The 21774-nt window shown below is 40.0% G+C and overlaps 1 protein-coding gene across 1 annotated transcript in view; it reads right to left on the bottom strand.

Annotated features, from left to right (window-relative positions):
* LRP2 (LDL receptor related protein 2) overlaps positions 1-21774 on the bottom strand; it is a 132562-nt gene that overhangs the window by 31561 nt on the left and 79227 nt on the right. The window contains 15 exon segments of the mRNA XM_068408324.1: positions 170-347; positions 726-949; positions 2205-2375; positions 2852-3004; positions 4943-5459; positions 5969-6264; positions 6727-6928; positions 7857-7988; positions 8839-8958; positions 10657-10782; positions 11869-12111; positions 12510-12713; positions 14020-14309; positions 19546-19704; positions 21342-21507. Of these exon segments, the coding sequence (XP_068264425.1) occupies positions 170-347; positions 726-949; positions 2205-2375; positions 2852-3004; positions 4943-5459; positions 5969-6264; positions 6727-6928; positions 7857-7988; positions 8839-8958; positions 10657-10782; positions 11869-12111; positions 12510-12713; positions 14020-14309; positions 19546-19704; positions 21342-21507 (3181 nt within the window).

The raw sequence follows: 21774 nt of genomic DNA, 5'->3' as shown, positions 1-21774 counted from the left end.
TTCTTCCAAAATGGAAGCCTGTCTGGTCCTGGCTTTGTCCTTGCAGGCACACCACAAACTCATACTGAGAGCAGAAGGAATCCCTAATTTCATGCCGTTTTGAAGAGACTAAACTGTAAAATATACCCTTAAAAAGACACTGGAAAAAGATGGTGAGCAGTGGACTTACCTCTCACTGTCTGCACAGAGAAACTGGGTGCTGGAGCACATTGGAAGGCAGTGGGCTGTATTGCCGAACTGTACTATCATGAAGTTATCAGGACATTCACAGGAATAACCCTGACCACCAGCTTTTATTAGACAAAGATGGGAACAACCACCATTGTTGCTGCCACAAGGATTATTAACTGGTAAAACAGAAGAATAAATATCACCATACTTTGCAAACCCCAGGACAGAAAGGTCTCAGTCTACAACAGACTCCTCTAATACTGTATTGAAAGCTTAAATGTAATAAGTTGAAAAACAAAACCTAGGTAAGTAGGCACTTAACAAGAGAAATATGTATGATTTCACATACGGGAAACGTATGCTATTAAGCCATGATGTCTTAGAAACTAAATTAAAATGCATTTTAAAGAAAAGGCATTTTATAAATGTAAACCAGAGGCCTACATTTTATTCCCCTCAGCAAAGGCAAAAGCTGAGTGCACTCAGGACCCTAGACAATTAGTCTCCAGATAACAGCTGACCCTCTAAATGCAAATCTAATTCTGTTTTCTCACCAAATGGCTGTCTGTATGGATGGTAAACATGGATGTCAAATGGCCTGTGTGTGGTGTTCACAAGAACAGTCCTGTCTGATCCATCATATTTATTTCCCTTTTCAACAGTTCTTGTGTTCCAGTCAGTCCAATATATCGTGTCTTCAAAAATTGTTATTGCAAATGGATGAGGTAAAGTCCCATCATATACTGTGTGACGATGGTGTCCATCCAGGTCAGAGTACCTACACAAAGAAAAATATGTGCAAAACATTCAGATAAATGCTAAAACATCTTCACATCTTTATTATGTATGGTTATGGTACTTCATTATTGGTAACCAGGATGATGCCATGTGGAACTGCAGCTTCCTTAGTCCTTACTGATAGAACTCTGTCCTCAGTGAATTAATTTTAAGATATGCAGGAAAGTAAAACAGGTTATTTTGGGCAAATAAACAGAATAGAGGAATATCCACTGAAATGTAGTCTTCCCACAGAGGCATACCAGCTAGTCCGATGAAATTTTGCACATTTACTGCCTTACAGCAAGTTATTTTTGTCACACAGGAGACTAGCTGGATCATTCAGACTGCTAATAATAGGCCTTCTGTATTCCTAAATTTTACATGTCTTTCTGATTTAGAGCCTCCTCTGATGAGATATCTTTAATAAGATTTTATATTTTTACTATCACCTTGCTATAGGGGGAAATTAGGAAACACAAGAGAGAAGAAGAGACAGAGAAACATACATATAATTAAAATACATTTTAAAAAAAGACATTTTTAAGACTTCAGCATAGAAAAGGCTGCCAGAAGAATGAATGTAAAGAAGAATAGAAGTAAATGTAAATCTAAATGTACATGTAAATATGAATACACATGTAAATAATAATATAAATACAAAGGATTGCTTTTAAAGTATTTCAATGCCTTGACAAGAACCAGAACACTATTTATTAATTTTTACTGATATTTAAGTGGAAATTTTCTAACACTAGAAGCAATTAATAGATTTTTCTTGATTAACAAAACAACCTCATATGCTAATGGAAAATTCCATGTCATACCTATGGACAAACGTTCAGACATCTTCTAATGATTCATAAACTATTTTATTAGCATATAACTAGTTTAGTTACAGCTCAACTCTTATCTATAGGCAGAAAGAAGATAATTAGAAAAAATAGTGATTTTATACTCAGTTTTGCTTTGGTTCAGGTTGTACACCTAGAGAAACTGCATATTCAAGTACAGACTATGACTCTTTTCACTATAATTTTTGGACCACTTACAGTGGGACCTAGGATGCAAATATAGGAATTAGGCTACTGCATCATCTAGTGATTCGCATTGCCTACTACTTCAGACTTTCTGACTCTGGTTTCCTAGAGTCAGTGGGTAGAAATGCGTACAATGCTTACAGCATCTATAAATGCTACCACTGCAATCTGACATGAGCAATTATTCAGTTGTTTTATTCTTTTCTGCGTACGTACTCAATATAATTTAGATGGGCATCTGCCCAGTAGAGCTTGTCGTTGGTGTAATCTATGGTGAGTCCATTGGGCCACTCTAACTTTGTAGAGATAATCACCATCTTCTCCTTGCCATCCATGCCTGTTCGTCCAATATAGGCTCGATCTGCCCAGTCTGTCCAGTAAATCTGTCTGTTAAATAAATACTTATAGTTAGGATTGTAGTAAAAATATGCTGAAATAAATAGTAGAAGCCACACCTCAAATATAGTATTTCCTGCAACAGAACTAAAGCAGAGATTGAGGAAGATATAAGAAAAAGGTTAATATATTTCTTACTTTAACTGCTACAGCAGACAACTGTGTGATCGCAATTGTCTTTAAATAATGCAGCTGGCAGCCCCACTATCAAACCACACACACTTCTATCAACCTTTTCAGCCTTGCAATCAAAACTTCCTTGTCCACATGGAACCAAATTCCACTTTCAATATCTGACAGCCCTGCATATATACTTACGAAAGGCAAGCTACTATTTCTCCTAAGCTGCAACTAAGATCTAACGTCACGCAAATCTAAGTGCAGGCAGCCAAAATTTATTTCAGATTTTCACAGACAGTGCAAGACTATTTGCAAAAGAAAGGAAAAGCACTCTTGAAATGTCATACCCATATTTTGGATGAACAACAATTGCTCTGGGGTACTGAAAGCAGAAAGTGTTGTTGGCATCCACACACCCATCCACCAGTTTTTTCCGGAATCTTCCATCAAGTTCAGAGACGTAGAGACAATCTTTGTAGGCATCCACCCAGTACAATTTTCTGAAATGTTTTAGAGTTAATTTATTTACTCTTATTTACTTTTTTTTTTTGCTTATTTTGCTTCACAGCATGTTAAATTGCACGTTTTTTTCTCCTAGAAGCAATATATCCAATATAAAGGAAGAACACACATACTGTACTGACATCTCTTCTACACCATGCTCCATAGTGCCCTTTTCACTCCTGCCGTTCCTGCACTCACAGTCATTGGTGCCAAATTCAAACTTGCAGCTGCCCAGTTGAGTAATAATATGCCATTTGCCTATAAATTTCTAGCCCCTCCTTGCTCTCCTACCAACAACGGCCAGCAAAGAGGAGCAGGAAAACAGACATGCAGTGCAATGGATTGTGACCAGGGCTGTAAAGTACTGGCGAGAATCATCATCTGTTCCATGCTGCCACCTCTGTTCTCATCAAACAGGTAGAACAGTTGCCAGGTTTTCCTTCGAAAATTCCTAAGCAGTTCAATGGCCTAATTTAAACTTCACCTAGAATTTTCTAACACTTCTATTACTTTGTCGAGGAATTATACACAGCTGCAATCAAAGCAATCATGCAAGCTGAAGCGATGATTTTAAAAAGCCTGCAACAAAGCAATGCATTTAATTTAATTAGAACTAGAGCAGGCTACTTTTAAATTGTCTGCACAGCTGGTCAGCTCCAGTGTCCACAGGGTCATTCCAGAAACAGCCTGACAGATACAGTCTCTGTCTGCACCACCCTGAGCAGTATCATTCCCACCAGGGAGGAGGAGAAGGTAGTTTTCCCCAGCCTGCACCTCAAGGCACGCTCCAGTCCTCTCCCTGTACTGAAAGTGAGCAGAAATCCTCATCTACCACTGTATCGACCTTCAGCCTTTCTGAAATACCTAAACAAAACCTGACTGAAGACATAACCAATGGTAGCTGAAATAATTCAGCAACTGTATTAGCCATGGAGCAGTAGGACCACTTAGGCTAAAATTAGGCTTTTCCTTCCTCACCTCTCCATGAATCATAAAGCATTTGGGACTGCTGGCAACACTAATTATCATTAGGCTTAGAGACAAAGTGGTTTAAAAATAGAAACTATTATATTGACATAGTCATAGAAATACTTTCATATAAATTCCAAATGTCACTTTTTGAACCATTCTCATTATTTTGCAGTCTGATCCATGATATTTAAACTTTTCATACTGATAATACTGCACTCAAACAGCAAAACCTGATGAAACACAACCAAGAACACTGTCAGAGAGGCCACCACATAAGGACAGAGTTTCTGTGGGAGTAAATCAGACTGCTTTTTGACACACAGCAGGCAATTTAAAAATGACCATAATGCAAAGTGCTTTCCAACTACCTGACCCTTATACTGCCCTCCTTACAGCAAATGATGTGGATGATGTTGTTTGAGTGTCAGTTAAAGATGCATTTACCAAGAGCAAAAGAAACGCACTCTTCGCATTGGTACAGGAGCTAGATTTCATTAATATTTATTATTACTTACTTCATTGGAATCTAATTACTTATTGTAACATTGTTTATGCATAAAGTGAAGCCTGCATCCCAACCCCAACAACTGCTAGCAAAGGAATAAAGAGTCTAAGCTCAGAATCCCATCCCCATGGCCACATCCCACCTGCCTGCTTGCTTAGTCTGTTCATTAATGGTTTACTAACAGTTTTTCTCAAAGGTCATATACACTACTTTATTACTGATGAGAGAGCAACTCTGATATAACCTCAATATACTAGATATAAGAGCAATTAAATAAAAGTGTTATGTAATGTATTAGATGCTGATAAACAATTCCAGAGCAGTTGTATAAGACAATCCAAAACTATTTCAGCACTCATCGGGAATGTCATATGAAGCAGGAGAAAAACCCTAAGATAAACTCCCTCACACATCATTTCCTTAGTAGCCCAGAAAGAGAGAAAACGTATTTTCTTACCTGCCAACCCAGTCAACAGCGATACCTTCCCCGTTGGGCACATCATCACTTATCACTGCCTCCTTATTTGTTCCATTTAGGAACATTCGTTCAATGACCTTCCTCCCCACATCAATCCAGTACAATCTCTTTTCCACCCTGTCAAAGTCCAGTGCCACCACATTTCTCAGTCCTTGCAAAATTAGAGAGTAAGACTGGCCATCTGCTGTGAGATTTCTCAGATAGTAACGGTTGCTAAAAATAAGGTATGGGGAGATATTACTATTTTGCCGGCAACTTTTTCCGTCAGGCTCCCGGATATAGCCTGGGGCACACTTACAGATGTAGGAGCCAGCTGTGTTCTCACAAATCTGGCTACATACTGATGGAGTTTCATTGCACTCATCAATATCATCACAAGTCCGTTTATCAGACATAAGTTTGTATCCAGGATGACAAGAACAGTAGAAACTTGTCTGTGTGTCTGTACAGTCATGATCACATCCACTGATTGAAGAGTCACTGCATTCATTTATACCTGGCGAAGGAAAGGAGTTCTATTCAAGGAACTGACCAGCAGAGAAGATAGCGCAGTCACTTTCCAATGTACTCTCTCTGTCTCTCTCTCCCTGCTACCCGCTAAAAATGCTGGGCTGCTGTAATAAAGGAGCAAGGAAAAGAATCTAATCTAATCTAATCTAAAATTATTCTAGCACCTTTGAGGTCTGTCACCAGACACACTGAGTGCAAAATATACACACATGAATGGTGTACTTCGGAAATGTAAGGGCAATACCTAACAATGTATAAAATATATTTAGTTTATATAATAATTGGCTAATTTCCATGGTTTGTTAAAACAGTATATAATAAGTATGATTTCATTAAAACAAAAAACTAGATATATACATTTCTTATAACCCTTTTGAGAGACAACCATGGAATAGATACAATTGTAATTAAGCAATTGTCTTAAGGGTTAATTTCTTTTAAAGCTGCCTAAGCATTTTAGATTAAATAAGACAGTACAAACAAATCTACACATACCACATCCTTTTTCATCACTATTATCTATGCAATCATCCAACCGATTGCAGACTTTAACCATTTCAATGCAGTTTCCATTGTCACATTTAAAATGATGGGGAGAGCAGGTCGCTTCTGGTGTACTACAGAGATGTGCCAGCTCATCAGATTCATCACCACAGTCATTATCCCCATCACAGATGTAGGCCTTGGAAATGCAGCGCCCATTCTGGCAAGTAAACTGGTGCTGTTGACATGGTTCATAGATGCATCCCCTTTCATCACTGCTGTCACCACAGTCATTCCGCCTGTCACATCTGAAGAAGAATGAACAACACTTTTTTCAATTTTAAGGCGGCAATCGCTATCTCTAGGGCAGATAGATAGATTCACTCTCCTGATTTCCAGAGAAGGTCAGATATTACTGCCTCCAGTGGAAGAGGCTTTCAGAAATCAGGGTCATATTATATATAGTCTGATCCTGTGAGTCCTGCTTGTATTCCCCGTATGCATTACAAGCTGAACAGAATCACTCCAGGAGAGGTTACTAGGCACAATAAGAAGGATTAAATGGTAATAGTGAGCACTGGGGATATTAACATAGAAAATTCCAGAGCATTTTCAAGTTAAAACTAACACATGAATGCAGAGCAGATAAATAGTTTCATTACAATATGCAGATCTACTTAACAACTAAATAATGTGGAAAAGGTTGAATTAGCTCCTTCACTTTAAGCCAATTTTGAGAATTTCTGCAACGGCTCAGGTAGTTAACAAACCTGTATGTGCTTCGGATGCACAAGCCATTACCACAAGTAAATTCATTTTCTGTGCAGGATCTTCGTGTGCAGTTCTGTAGTTCATCAATTGCATCACTGCAGTCAGCGTCACCATCACAGACCCATGCCCGAGGAATGCACCTCCTGAGCGGGGGTCGATTGTTGGAGCATGTGAACTCTGCTGCTGTGCAGTTGCGGTTTGCTGAAAGAAAAGCATGTTCACTGACACACGAGGTTATACTCTGTGTATGTAACACCCTGCCCTGCTGCACACACACAGAGCCTGGATATCCTCCTGTAATCCACAATGGAGCCATTATCTGCTGCACATGCAGAGAGAGATATCACTGCACCCTCTCATACACAAAACTCAAACGCATTCCCACTAATTTTCACTGAGCCTTGCTGACTGGGAGCCAAAGCACTTTAGGATTCCTTAGGCAATGCTGGCATGTGCAGAACTCTGGATCTTGCAGGATGCTTAGTGTAAGCTTTTCATGTATCTGGCTAGATATTCTGGGAACTGAAGAAAACAAGTTATTAGGCCTAGGCTCTCTACCCCCTGCTTTCTTCAAGTATTCTGTGCTCCAGGGAGCAGAGGGAGCACCACTGCAGTTAAAAAGGGCAAGGACTGCAAGTGTATACAGCTGCTGTTAAAAGAATCAAGGAGCAGGACCAGGCTTGGTGAACTTTCTTCCCTTTGTTCACCCTCTAAACAGCCACACTTATGTTGCTCACTAATTTTTAAAGGAATTATGCCAAAACCATGTGGTTATTAATATGCAAAAGATGTAGGGCGTGACAATCAGGGAGTATCTCTACTGAAGCTGCTATTGCTGCCCAGATCATACAAACAACCAAGGTTAATTATATCTCCATTTCAACTCAACAGTTCAAAGAAGAGTAATCACATAATTAAAACAATTTTTTTTTACCAGTAAAATATTCCATTTTAATTCAATATAATGAAATTGCAGCTACAGGAAGAGTGTACCTCATGCTTAATGTGCACCTTTATGGATAGAAAAATTGGCAGAGGGTGGGAATTCAGGGGTTGGTTGGTTGTTTTCTAAAAAATGCCTGCAGGACAAACAAAGAAAGTGCAGTATCTATTTGCATTAAACACCTACCACAATTATGTCTTTGATCCTCATCACTCATATCCCCACAGTCATTATCACCATCACAGATCCATGTTGCTGGGATACATCTGCCATCATCACATCTGAACTGGTCGCTTGAACAAGTCCGCACTTGGGGCACTTAAAAATGAACACAGTCACTCTGCTCGTTAAACTAACCTGCACTGCCATGAAGATCTACTGAGGAGGGTATTTTAGGGAGAATATTATGATAGCGAAAAGTAAAATAGAAGCTTAAGTGTAAGACAGTTAAGGTATAAGCTGCAAGACATTTTCTTAAGCTCATGGTGCAATCCAGCAATATGCAAAGTCAGCTATCAGCCCTGCTTTAATCATAGAAGAATCTGTTCTGCCTTGTGTTATGCTAACTTTTACAGTGAGAATAATGACTACGTTCTAATATCAATTCTCAGTGACCAATCAGCCCCACCTCTTCCTCCCTGGAGATTACTACTTTTCACCTTCTTCCCTCCTCCGCTGCTTATTACCATCAGTTTCTATTGTACATACAGGATTTGCTTATTGTAATACTATGATACTCTACCTCATACTGTATCAACAATGTTCCTCTGCATCCCACATTCCTTATTTCCCCAAAGGCAATATTGCACACACTTCCTGTACAGCATGACATCTGCTTTTACATCCAAAACAGTATCAAAATACTTGCTACTTTTTGTCACTTGATTCACCACCATCACAGTCTTATAAAGAGACAGGAGGTTATACATTAAGAGTAATCACATCAAGAGCAATCAATCAATTGTGGCAATTAAAAGCCTTCATATTCCATACACAGCTTTAAGTATTTAAGACATGAATTACTCAGTGACTCGGATTATTTAAAGTCAGTGAATAAACCTCTGAAGATACTTATTTTCCATCTAGTCGGGATCCAAGCTGCTGCCTACAAGAGAAACCACTGATTTCCCATAACCCATTGTGTTGTATCTTCTGAGTGTAAACTTACCACAAGAGGCAGGTTCATCAGAGCCATCAGCACAGTCTATTCCTTGATCACAGTACCAATGAGCAGGAATACAACGTCCCGATGTACAACGAAACTCACTATTTGTGCAAGTCAGTGAGACTGGAAGAAAAAACCTATGTATGACTTCTTTCGTTCTGTTACCTTTCCAACTTGTTTTAAGTTGCTTTTGAGTCCATGTTACGCAAAAATATTACAGACCCCAAAAAAGAAAGAGAAAAAATTATGCTAGGAAGGATGTCTTTTCACAGCCTATCTGCAAAGAGTTCATTGTACAAGCTAGCTTGATCTTTGTATGCAAAAAATGGGCTTAGTTCTCGCCTTGGGTATATATATATATCAGCTAATAAGTAGACAGAATTTGCCCTGGAAATAGGATTGCGTGCAGCAACTGTAAATATGTTCTACGTTTATACTTGAGATTTGTGCACAAAAAATGACCACAGTCCAATACACTAATTTCTCCAGTGACCAAACCAGGCGGTAGCAGACTCCATGCTTTACAAGGAATCAAATGTGCAGTAAGGAAGTAATATCTCATGGTAGATAATGCTTTCCTTGTTCTCCCACCGATTTTTCTTCACTTGCAGGTAGAAGTCTTTTCTTAATGGCAGTGAAGAACAAACTGTAACACTGAATAGTTCCAGCTAAGCACACTGCAAATACTCCTGCACTATGGCTGAGCCCCTTGGTCCTGGCATGTATAGTGGGTTTGATAATTTCTTCAGTAGTTACTGGTACTTTCCTGTACACTCCGATGGTTTCAAGATACTAGAAAGGACCTAGTCTGGCCTTTTAACTTGCTCTTCTCTGTGCCTTTAATGATGGAAATCAAAGGCAATTAACACATTGCTCATTAACGTCTTAGGGCTTCTTTCATCTCCCATTCTCCCTTTCTCTCCCTCTTTCTTGCCCTTCACCGCTTCTCATTTTAAGTAATTCAGCAGTGCTGCTGGGACAAACGTAGAAGGGACAAAGCACACCTTTTATGAGCAGCACAAGACTCACTATGTCTGTATATATAGCCACGTATCTTTGACATGTAGCAGTCCATAGATAAAAGTGGCCATGTTCCGGCTAGAAAAATTAAACTCATATTTTAGAAAAACTGTAGCACAGTTAATTAAAGGCAGGTACCTTTAGGAAAACTAGTGAAAGCAAAAATAATCCACTCAGGCAATGCTAAAAATAAATCATTATCTGAAAATATCCATTATGTTTTACAAACTGATCCAAAACATTTTATATGGGAAAAGTACTACCTAGCTACTACCTAATACAAATGTCTGTACTAGCAAAGAAAGCTGGTTTGTAATTAAGGGTGATTGAAAACTAGACACTTTTATACACTAACTGGAAGCTACAATGAACAACGAATCATATGCTAAGGCACACATAGCTACACAGAAGAACTAAAAGAAATTACATTTGAGACTGTACACAATTTCATTTGATTAGGAGGAAAAATATTCTAATGTTAAAGTTCTAGAAAAAGCCAATTCACTATATACTTAAGCACCAATTACCTTGTAAAATCATAAAGGATACAGAGCAGAATAAGCAAAAGGAATGATCCCTCAAATGCTATATAAAAATGCTGCAAAAAAGTTATTATCTTTTTTATTAGATAAAAGCATGAATTAGATAATTGAGAGCTAATAATACAATGCATATAGCTCATAACTCTTCAGTATTACAAAAGCAGATGTTTTGAGAACAGTTGAAGTTATGTCAAAGGTAAAGACCAGTGGAACAAATTACTGAAGTACAAGAAAAGTAACCGAGGCCCTATTAACTTACCACAGTGAGTAGGACTCTCATCACTCATATCTCCACAGTCATTATCACCATCACACAAATACATTCGGGGAATGCAAATATTTGTGCTTTGACATTTTGTAAAACCAGACTGGCAAGTGCGCTCCGCTTTAAGGAGGGAGAAAAAAAACACAAAAGTTCTTTAGAGCTTTTTTTAATAGCATTAAGCTGTATCGCATTGAAGGACATATAATATTGTTAAAAAGAATCCCATGTCACTCACTTGCTAGAGTGCACTCATACTGCTTGTGCTATATGGAAACAATTAGACAATTGCTTTTATTGACAAAAATCCTGACAAAAAACATGATCAAAAATATACATGCCAATACTTGGGGGTGAGGGAATGTAAATTGACATGTATTCAGACTGTAATGCATGCATCTGCAACCAGCTTGTACTGTATGAATCATCAGAGCAATGACTAATAGACCAGGAATTTCAAATATTCAGATTTCATAGCAAATAAAAAATTGTCACAAATAATATATTTTAAAAAAAAAAAAAAAAATCTGTGTGCACACAAAATATGTAAAAAACCCCAAACTTCTCTAAATACATTTTCATCAGTTTCAGTAACTCCAGATATAAGTTTTCCATGGAGGAATTTAATCTTAGGGCAAAGACATGATTAGATTGATTAACTGCAATAGTAGTCAATATTGAACTAACCACAGCTGACAGCTTAAGGAAAACAAACAAAACTGATAACTTTTTGAGAGCTATAAGGAATATAATTTTAAATAGAATAAATATAAACTGTGTCTGTGTAAGCGTCACAATATACACTCATGATGATTAAATCTAGTATAATTAATATAGCATGACGCAAAATAAAAACCCACTGCCAAACTCCAGGCTAATCCTGCAAAAATATAAGCCCTGCATCCAATTCATCTGAAATTATCTTTTTGAACTCCATGGGATTACTCACAAGACCTAACAGCATTTGTTGTATCAGGGCAGAAAATTTAAAGCAATAGTTATTATGTAATATCTTAGGGTACTCCAGAATATCTTTTAACAATTCTATTTGCTTCAAATAACACAAAGCAGAATCTGTAATATAAATAAATAAATCTTTTATCCTCTTCAATGATTTTGTCATAATTCTTCACACACAAAAACATTTGCCTCTTCTTTGGTCTAAAGAGACAGACTCAAACAAGCACTAGGTAATTAGGATAAACTTACGGCAATTTCTCTCATCTGACGTGCCATTATCGTAACAGTTGTTTACTCCATTGCAGACGTACTGAAGAGATATACACCTTCCATTATTGCAGGTAAATTCTGTGTGGGAGTCACAAGTTCGGAACAAGCAGCCAACCTCATCACTGTTATCTCCACAGTCATTGTAGTGATCACAGCGGTAATGGTAGGGTACGCATCGCCCATTACCACAGGTAAAAGCTGTTGGCTGACAAGTATGGAAAGCTGCAGGAAATTAAAAAATAATAATAATTTTTAAAAAAGAATATATATGGATAAAACATAACCTAACTTCTCTGACAAAGTAACAAGTAAAATCACAATGTTTTACCTGCCAGGGCAAACAGAGCTGCAAAACGGACTGCATGAAAAGTAAAATACATATTTGAATTAAACAAAGTAGAAACTGGCTACACATGATTAAAAGTTCAATACTATAGCGCTTCTGGATTCTAGAGCAAATCAGTTGCTATGCAGACCTCAAGTCTGTGAGCAAGAAAGGGATCGTTTCCAAACTACAGCCACAAAATCCATTATCATAAAGTCATAAAAGTGATAAAGAATACAGTACAGGCAAGGCAGAGTCTGCATCACGTTCTCATGCAGTTATTTTCAATGCTTACCACACACACTTTCCAATTCATCACTGCCATCACCACAATCATTGTCATTGTCGCATTTCCATTGCTCGGAGATACATTGTCCATTAAGGCATGTGAAGAAACCAGTATCACACCTAGTACCGTTATCCACAATACAGTGCTTGTTATTATTAGCTAAATACCAGCGACCTTCAGAGGGGCACTGACATTCTGCACCAGCTGGACCTAAATTTACATTTGACAGTTAAAAAAAAAAAAAAAAAAAAAGATATGAAAAAATGAAACAAATTTAACATTGATGCTTTAGATAGGGGTCTATGAAATCGTTCACAGCTGTAACACTGGAAAAGGCAATGAAATTCTCACAACTCCTCTAAGATCTATCTACTTAGAAGTGTGGTGACTTAGCCAGATTTTTATCTCAGTTAATCATATGCAAACCCACTAAGACCCACAAGAGTGATTTCAGAGTTCCCTAGAGGAACTGAGATCAGAACTTGGAGTATCTTAATATTTGCTTGTTGTCCAAATAGTTTTTGGGTGGCAGCAAGGTGGCATCTGATGCTTTCAAATATCAGAGCTACACCACCTGCAGCTCTATCCCTCGGAATCAAAACAGGGTTTTCAAAATTTCTTGCACTAGACTAACTGCTCCTCTCTAATTCAATGAGAAGTTTGAGATGTTTTCAGGCAAGATAGATTTTTAAAGGCATTTAAGATGCTAAAAATTAAAGCAGTTTTTCAAAGTCAAGGATCATAACTTCCAAAAATCCACAACACATGAATCAGCTCTGTAACAGGTATGCTGTTCGGGGTACACTGCCATTCTGATTTCCTGGCCATCTGGATTGGTGACCTGTTGAAGCACTTCAACTCTCTCCTTACACGTGCACAAGGAGAGATACAAGATGGGATGCATATGACACTCAGGTCTCACCCCAATATGCAGTTGATGATACAGAGCATGTTTCTGGAGTCCATGACTCAAAAGGACATCTGCCCTACTGTGTAGACAGAAATCAGTTTGTGCTATCTTCTTAGTAATTGTCCAACATTTAAAATGAGGCAATAGAAATGTTTATTTTGGAAATTAATCATTAGGCAAAGACTTCATAATATCATGTGATAAAGAAATAGTGACCATAAAGATTTTTAAAATACGGAAACACCTGTTCAGTATACAGCGTATCAGTATGTATTCCTAAGGAAATCATATGCTGCAGAGCTCACTTCATGTCTCACCCCAGAGGAAAAAAAGTTAAAACCCCAGAAAACAATGTTTTGGTTTAAATTAGAGAAACCCATAATTTTTATTTGTGAGGATTCTCAGACACAACCCTCAGGTATGTTGGCAAAATACCATGACCTTGAACTGCATTCATTTTCATTCCATTTACAAATAAAATAAATACTAAACATTTAGGAACACTAAGAAATATTTTAGCTGTCCCCATGTGACTAAAACTGTTGTACTATGAACTCTAACACAGGCAACACCCACAGCTTACAGTCATCAAGCATAACAGCTTACCTGGTGCACAGATGTGACTGCAGCCACCATTGAACTGGTTGCAAGGGTTGGTACACCGCTGCTGCTTACTTTTTGCCCAGACGTGAATATCCATCGGTCTTTGTGGAAGATTCATTATCATTACAATCTGATCTGAACCATCATACTTGTTAGCTCGGTAAATGCTTCGTGTGTTCCAGTCTGTCCAATATATGTGCTGATCAAACAATGTCATTGCAAATGGATGCAGAGCAGTGCTAACAATTACCTCACGATTTGTACCAGTGAGAGTGCATCGCTCGATCTTCTGCCTAAAATAACAAAGAAATGATTACATCTTAAAAGAAAGAAGCCTTTTAACTTATGTATAAAGCCATACCCTAATTAGTCCTGCAACTAGTATCCACCATTTCAGTAATGCACACCAATATGTAGGGTGCTGTTATGAGTTAGTAATCTCAAATTTTCCAATCTATGGTTTCAATGGTGATGAAGAGTAGCAGCTCTGTAATACTGACACAATAATGTACTGGAAGTAATCAGACTCAAGATTCAAATGTTTAAACTATGCTACTGAGAGCTAAAATGAATGCAAAACTTCATGACAGAATATACTTTTGGAATGGGCATGATGTTAATGACTGTTAAGGATGTACCAGGAGAAAACCAACAGTCCCATGAAAAGGGACGTGTTTTCATCTTTGTTTTTTCTTCTGCCGATCCGAATTTACACAATCAGGAAATACAAGCAAATTCACGAGACTATAAACATGCATTTTCTGCTATTTCTCACGTAAGAATACAGGAGGGAAAGACAGTTCTAATATATAATAGCCACAAACATAGAGTGTATGATAAACATTTCTTCCTAGTTGATCTGCCAGTTATGATTTTACCTTAGCAACAGTGTTTGCAATGATAAACAAAATTCCAACAAACAAGACTTCAAGGAGCCCCAGAAAATCGGGGTTTAACTCCAAGTTCTGTGATAGACTTGTTCCCGCTGTACGTGAACCATTCTTTACTTGCACAGATGGCACTACTGACCCACAACTACCTTGTCACTGCCTCTCCCCTTCAGCCATTCCCACCCTTAATGACCACTTCAGCAAAGGTCAGTGGGGAAGCAGGAAAAGACATGCTGATGCCAGGAGACTCAATATGCACTATTCATGCAAGGACATTATTTCTAAACATTGTTTATAAAATGGTAAGCGTTAGAGGTTCCTTTTACCGCACAGATTCCTGTCTGAGATAAGCAGATCATACAAGAATGAGAGAAAACAGTGGATGTTCAAAAGTTAGTTGCAATGAGGATAACAAGAGAAGGATTAACAAGTAATAGGTGGGGTTATCCAAAGGAAGAGAAAGAGCTAGACAAAAAAAAATCACGGTATAAGTAAATGCTGAAAATGAGATAAGGTAGTCAGCAAGCTGAAGACAGTAGAACAAGAATGAGCATGGAATAAAGGCTGTTCCTTGCCTCCAGCTCCCAGCATCTTGCTGTTCAGTCACACTGTAATATCCCCATGGCAAGGCTGCCAACCACTAACTGACAGAAAGAACACACTTTGGGTTGTCTTTGCTCCATCAAGTATGGCATCATTCAACTGCCCTGTCCTTAATACTCATCTCTAAAGGGCAGTGTCTCTGCTGATGCATAAAGGCATAATGCCTAAGGAGTGGTGTTTACAGAATGTCAATGGAACAGAACAATTCTCTAAGAGGCTGTGGCATCTTTCACACACAAGCTTTCGGAAAAGGAGCTAATAAGAATCCCAGAATGGCTGTATGAAGGGTAAGGATAAGGAAGCTGTGGGACTAAAGACATCATACCCAGTGATTTTCTTCCTGCTAGCAGCTTCTCTCCCTGTTCATCATTGTGTGGCCAACACCTCTTGCCTGTGAAGTCAGAAGGGCCAAATGTTGTTGTTGGAGGCTCCAAGCGGAACCTCCACCCTTTGGTTCAAGGCACCGAAAGAGTTCTCACAGAAACACAGAAATGCTCCAACAACTTAGCATTAGCAGGAAGAAAATCATTTGAACTTATTTTATCTAACCTCAAAAGCAACTGTATGTTTACGTGTCCACTAGAGAAAAAATTTAATTATTACCAATTGTATTTAAGGCACTTACTAGACTGACAGTGTGGGTTGAATAAGAATGGAAATGGCTAATGAGAGAAAACGAGCAGATAAGAAATTTCTCAACAAGCTGAACAGCTCATCCACTTTGTCATCACTAGTAGGAAGGAAAAAGCCTGCATCTTCATATGAGCAGGGGAAGAAAAAATTGAGTTTTAGTAATTATTACGGGAAAATAATAATAGGCAGACACTTTATAAGGCAAAGCTTTAATGTGAAAGAAACAGTCGTGGGAAAATTGCAGGAAGGCACTTTTCCATGAAATTGCACTTCTACAAATAGAAAAGAAGCTCAAATGCAACTCTCCTGCAATACAGGCTCAGGTAATTTCCCTCTTTCATGACACAGGGAACTTTCCAGGGGGACCCCTGTACATAGTTCTCAAGTGTCAGCGTGCTATCTGGTGAAGGATTCTTACTATGTTGCATGCAGCAACTGTGAAGATATGGGAAAGGAACTGAGTACCACTAGCACATATGTTCCATCTGCTTGAGATATATCTCAAGAGTTGCGTATGTGCCCAATGGTATCACGACACTTACAAGGCAACAGGAAGGTCTAGAACAAAAGGATAGAAACATTATTTTAGAGAAAGAGGGATACAACCTTTGGGAGACTAGCATAACCAAGATGAGAATAAGCAAAAGTTAAATGGAGAATCACCAGAATCACAGAAAGTTAGGGATTGGAAGGGACCTCGAAAGATCATCTAGTCCAATCCCCCTGCCGGAGCAGGATTACCTAGACCATATCACACAGGAACGCGTCCAGGCGGGTTTTGAATGTCTCCAGAGAAGGAGACTCCACAACCTCTCTGGGCAAGCCTGTTCCCAGTGTTCGGTCACCCTCACCGTAAAGAAGTTTTTCCTCATATTTATGTGGAACCCTCCTGTGTTCCAGCTTGCACCCATTGCCCCTTGTCCTGTCAAGGGATGTCACTGAGAAGAGCCTGGCTCCATCCTCATGACACTTGCCCTTTACATATTTATAAACATTAATGAGTCACCCCTCAGTCTCCTCTTCTCCAAGCTAAAGAGACCCAGCTCCCTCAGCCTCTCCTCATAAGGGAGATGTTCCACTCCCTTAATCATCTTCGTGGCTCTGCGCTGGACTCTCTCTAGCAGTTCCCTGTCCTTCTTGAACTGAGGGGCGCAGAAACTGGACACAATATTCCAGATGCGGCCTCACCAGGGCAGAGTAGAGGGGGAGGAGAACCTCTCTTGACCTGCTAACCACACCCCTTCTAATACAGCCCAGGATTGCCATTGGCCTTCTTGGCCACAAGGACACGCTGCTGGCTCATGGTCATCCTGTTGTCCACTAGGGACCCCCCAGGTCCCTTTCCCCTGCGCTGCTCTCCAACAGGTCTGCCCCCAACTTGTACTGGTACATGGGGTTTCCTTCTGCCAGATGCAGGACTCTACACTTGCCCTTGTTATATTTCATCTAAGTTTTCTCCCCCGCCCAACTCTCCAGCCTGTCTAGGCTCTCTCTAAATGGCTGCGCAGCCTTCCGGTGCGTCAGGCCACTCCTCCAGTTTTGTGTCATCAGCGAACTTGCTGACAGTGCACTCTATTCCCCTCATCCAAGTCATTAATGAATATATTGAATAGAACTGGTCCCAGTACCGACCCTTGAGTGGACTCCGCGAGACACAGACCTCCAACTGGACTCTGTCCCATTTGACCACCACTCTCTGGCTTCTTTCCTTCAGCCAGTTCACAATCCACCTCACTACCCGATCATCCAGACCCACACTTCCTCAGTTTAGCTGCGAGGATGCTGTGGGAGACCGTAGTCAAACGCTTTACTGAAATCGAGATAGACCCACATCCACAGCATTACCATCATCTATCCACCGGGTAACGTCCTCATAAAAGGCTATCAAGTTGGTTGAGCATGACCTCCCCTTGGTGAAGCCATGCTGAGTGCCCCTAATGATCCCCCTATCCTTGATGTGCCTAGAGACAGCACCAAGGACAAGTTGTTCCATCACCTTTCCGGGGATGGAGGTGAGGCTGACCGGTCTATAGTTTACCCGGGTCCTCCTTCTTGCCCTTTTTGAAGACTGGAGTGACATTCGCTTTCCTCCAGTCCTCAGGCACCTCTCCCGTTGCCCACGACTTAGCAAAGATGATGGAGAGTGGCCTAGCAATGACTTCCGCCAGCTCCCTCTGCACCCGTGGGTGCATCCCATCAGGGCCCATGGATTTTATGGACGTCCAGATTGCTTAATTGGTCCCTGACCCAGCCCTCATCTACCAAGACAGATTCCTCCTCTATCCTGACTTCTTCTGGGGCCGCAGGGGTCCGGGGCTCCTCAGGACAGCCTCCAGCAGTATAGACAGAGGCAAAGAAGGCATTCAGTAACTCCGCCTTCTTTTTATCCTCTGTCTCCGAGGGCCCCCCACCTCATTCATCAGAAGAATATACAGCTCACCCTTGTGTTCCCTTGGTGCATACAGAGCTAAGGATCGTTGTCAATTCTGAGTGTCTGGTCGTCATATCTTACCCCATGCCGGTATCTGTCCCTCTGGAGAGGTAAAGGCCCTCCCCATGAAAGTCAGCATAAAGAAGACTTCACACTGGTTAAGCAAATGTTTCCCCTACCTCCATTAACTGGAGTCTGAAAGAGGAAAAGAGGATGTCTCATTTGACATCCTGCATTCCCATTAAAATAGAGGGTCCCCATTACAGGTGCTCTGCCCTCCGCACACAGATGAATCCAAATAAGAATGCCTTCCTCCCAGAAGATCCCATACAGGCACAGACCATAGGAGTTATTACATTACAGACATCACTTTTCTGTCACAGCAAAGGAGAAGCCTGCAAAAGAACTGCTGTGCTGAAGGAACCTGAGGGAAAAGGTCTGATTGCTGCAGTGATTTGTCCAAGATCATGGGTGAACTTGAATGGATACAAACTAAATTATTTTTAAAAACTTTCCTGCTGATGGCAGAAATCTCTGGTGGCATAATTGAATGGTAGAGTTCTGTCTGGTAGGCAACAGCAAGATCATGCCAAATCCACAAGTGACAGGCGTTAACCATGAGCAATGAATGATGTAAAGTGTGCACTGGGATTATATTTGTTATACAATTTTGCTTATAAAAGTCCTGAGTTGCATGTAAGATGAACAAAATGCCAGTGGGTACAAATGCCATAAAGCAGTGGACTAAATCTACACTATGGCATAACAAAACTTTTTACTGCACAGTAGTCCCACATCAATACCAAGACTTGACATTGCATTGCTATTAAGTAGCTCTTAAGATTTTATAATACAAAGTACCAAATTCAATTGAAATGCTGAAAAATGGTTTAATAAATTAGGAAAAATAAATAATAGATCTATTAAAAAATTGACCAAATGTAAACCAACAAGTGTGTTCTCAATACATACAGATTTGCATCAGCCCAGTATAGCTGCTGTTCTTCATAGTCCAGGGTAAGCCCATTTGGCCATACCAAATTGGTGCTCACAATAGGTATTCTGAAGTTTCCTCCAAGTGTAGCTCGTTCGATCTTTGCATTTGAACTCCAGTCAGTCCAGTACATATACCTGTCAATAACATAATTGCAAGGTTATATTTATAGCACACAGAGCTCACAAAGCTCTTATCTACTGCATGGTATTTCCACCCTGGTGTCTCTCACTGAAGTGTGCAGTGCAAAACTAGTGGAAAATAACTTCTTCCTCTATTTCAGCCCACATTGACAAGGGAATCTACTAGTAAGGATCACTGGGCTTCACTGCAGTGAACTTCAGAAAAGTTTTTCCCGCTCCTATGAGAATCCAGTAAAGTCAATTAATCTCTTTCTTTTCCTTCTTCATTTGAAATACAGTATAATTAGTAATGAAATCAGAAATACAGTATAATACAGTAATGCCCCCAGCCTCTGAGGGAATGTTTTGATACTGAAGCAAGAAGTCTTCTGAGGCACTCAGGAAATACAACAGAAAAAGGGAAAGATCATATAAGACTCTAAATAGAGAGATCTCTTGGCAGCGCCACCTGGTTATCATGACACGATATTATCAAAGAAATCTTAGTTCAACAAATACCCATTGTTTTTCTGCTTTACTCAGCAAATAGAGGATGGTTAGTTGCTTGACAAACGCCTGCTTTGAACATTGTTCTCATTTACCATGTCCTGGTTTGGCCTAAACCAGGCCGATTTTCCTTTCAGTGATTTTTCCTTTCAGCTAAGTCTCCTCTAAGTAACTGCATTTTCTGAAAACTAACTGCATGTTTGCAGACAGTGTCTGCTTCCAGGACTGATAACGCTCAAAGTTTGTAGTTATCACTGAGGCACCGGTAGGGATGTTGTGCAGAAAGGCTCTTGCTGTACTTATTCTTGAGAGAAACCAAGGTCACTGCTGAATTCCTCACTGCTTACGAGTGAAGAGCCGAAGGGGGGGTCGCAGCTGCAGGGGGGAGCGGACAAGGCAGGTGACCCAAAATTGACCAACGAGGGTATTCCATCCCATACACCTCATTCTCAGTATAAAGCGGGGGGATCACGAGGGTCTCGCTCTCTTTCTGCTATGGCTGGTGTCCAAGGAGGACTCCGTCTGTTTTCCTGCTGCTCCCGATCCCGATCCGTGCATCCCTGAATCCAGCTCTCGACCGTCGCTAGGAGCCCAGCCTGGGCCTTCCCGGAGCCTGCCTGCAGTGCCAGTGGTGATGTGGCTGACTTCAGGGGAGCTCAATCTTGGTGTTTTGTATATATATTTGTATGTATTTTGATTATTTCTATTATTGTTATTACACTTCTTTTTCATTATTATAGTTTATTAAAACTGTTTTAACTTTCCAACCCAGAAGGTCTCTCTCCCTTTTCCCTTTCCCTTTCCCTCTGGGGGGCGGGGGTGGGATAACAGAGAGCATCTGCCGCAGGTTTAATAGCCTGGCCCAGCTTTAAACCGTGACAACCCCCAGTACCTGGCTCCACACCCGCACCAAGTGGAGCCTCATGAACTACACATTCATAAACATTCTAAAAATCTCAGAAGATAATTCAAACCTCTGAGGCTGCGACAGCTTAGAAAACTTAAACCTGAAGAGTTAGATCTAGGACAGTTATGCACAGCTGGAACTTGGGGCTGAGAAACAAGAAGTATCTGGCAGTCTTCGTCAAAGTTTAAATTGTAGTTTCACCTGCAGTCAAATAAAGTATACAAAGTGCAACACAAACCCTCTGCAGGGATCTAATACAATGGCTCTTGGTCGCGGAACCCGGGCAATCACTGTACGGTTAGAGCCATCCACAGCCATTGAGCTGATAGTCTGATTGAGGTAGTCACTGTAGTAAACTCTGTTGTTGATCCAGTCAAAGGCTATGCCATCTGGAGTCCCCACATCTTAGACACATGCAAACAAACACACATACACAAGTTCAGTACGGTTTCCTGAGATATGGCTACAGTCTTCGCCTATTATAACGCAGCAACACCAAAGATCTCTTTGAAATGCCATTGGTATCAATGCAAATTTGTCCATTAAAGATCTGAAGAACTAATACTTAGGACTCGGGCAGTCCTCTGTATACAGTAGTGTTACAAAGACTTTTTCCTCACATAGACCTAAGTTCTGGTTGCTATTTAATATTAATTTATATACTATTAATT

Source organism: Nyctibius grandis, chromosome 9, assembly GCF_013368605.1.
Source record: "Nyctibius grandis isolate bNycGra1 chromosome 9, bNycGra1.pri, whole genome shotgun sequence".
Lineage (NCBI taxonomy): Eukaryota > Metazoa > Chordata > Aves > Nyctibiiformes > Nyctibiidae > Nyctibius > Nyctibius grandis.
The sequence above is the reverse complement of the archived record's forward strand: the minus strand, read 5'-3'. Positions and strand labels throughout refer to the sequence as shown.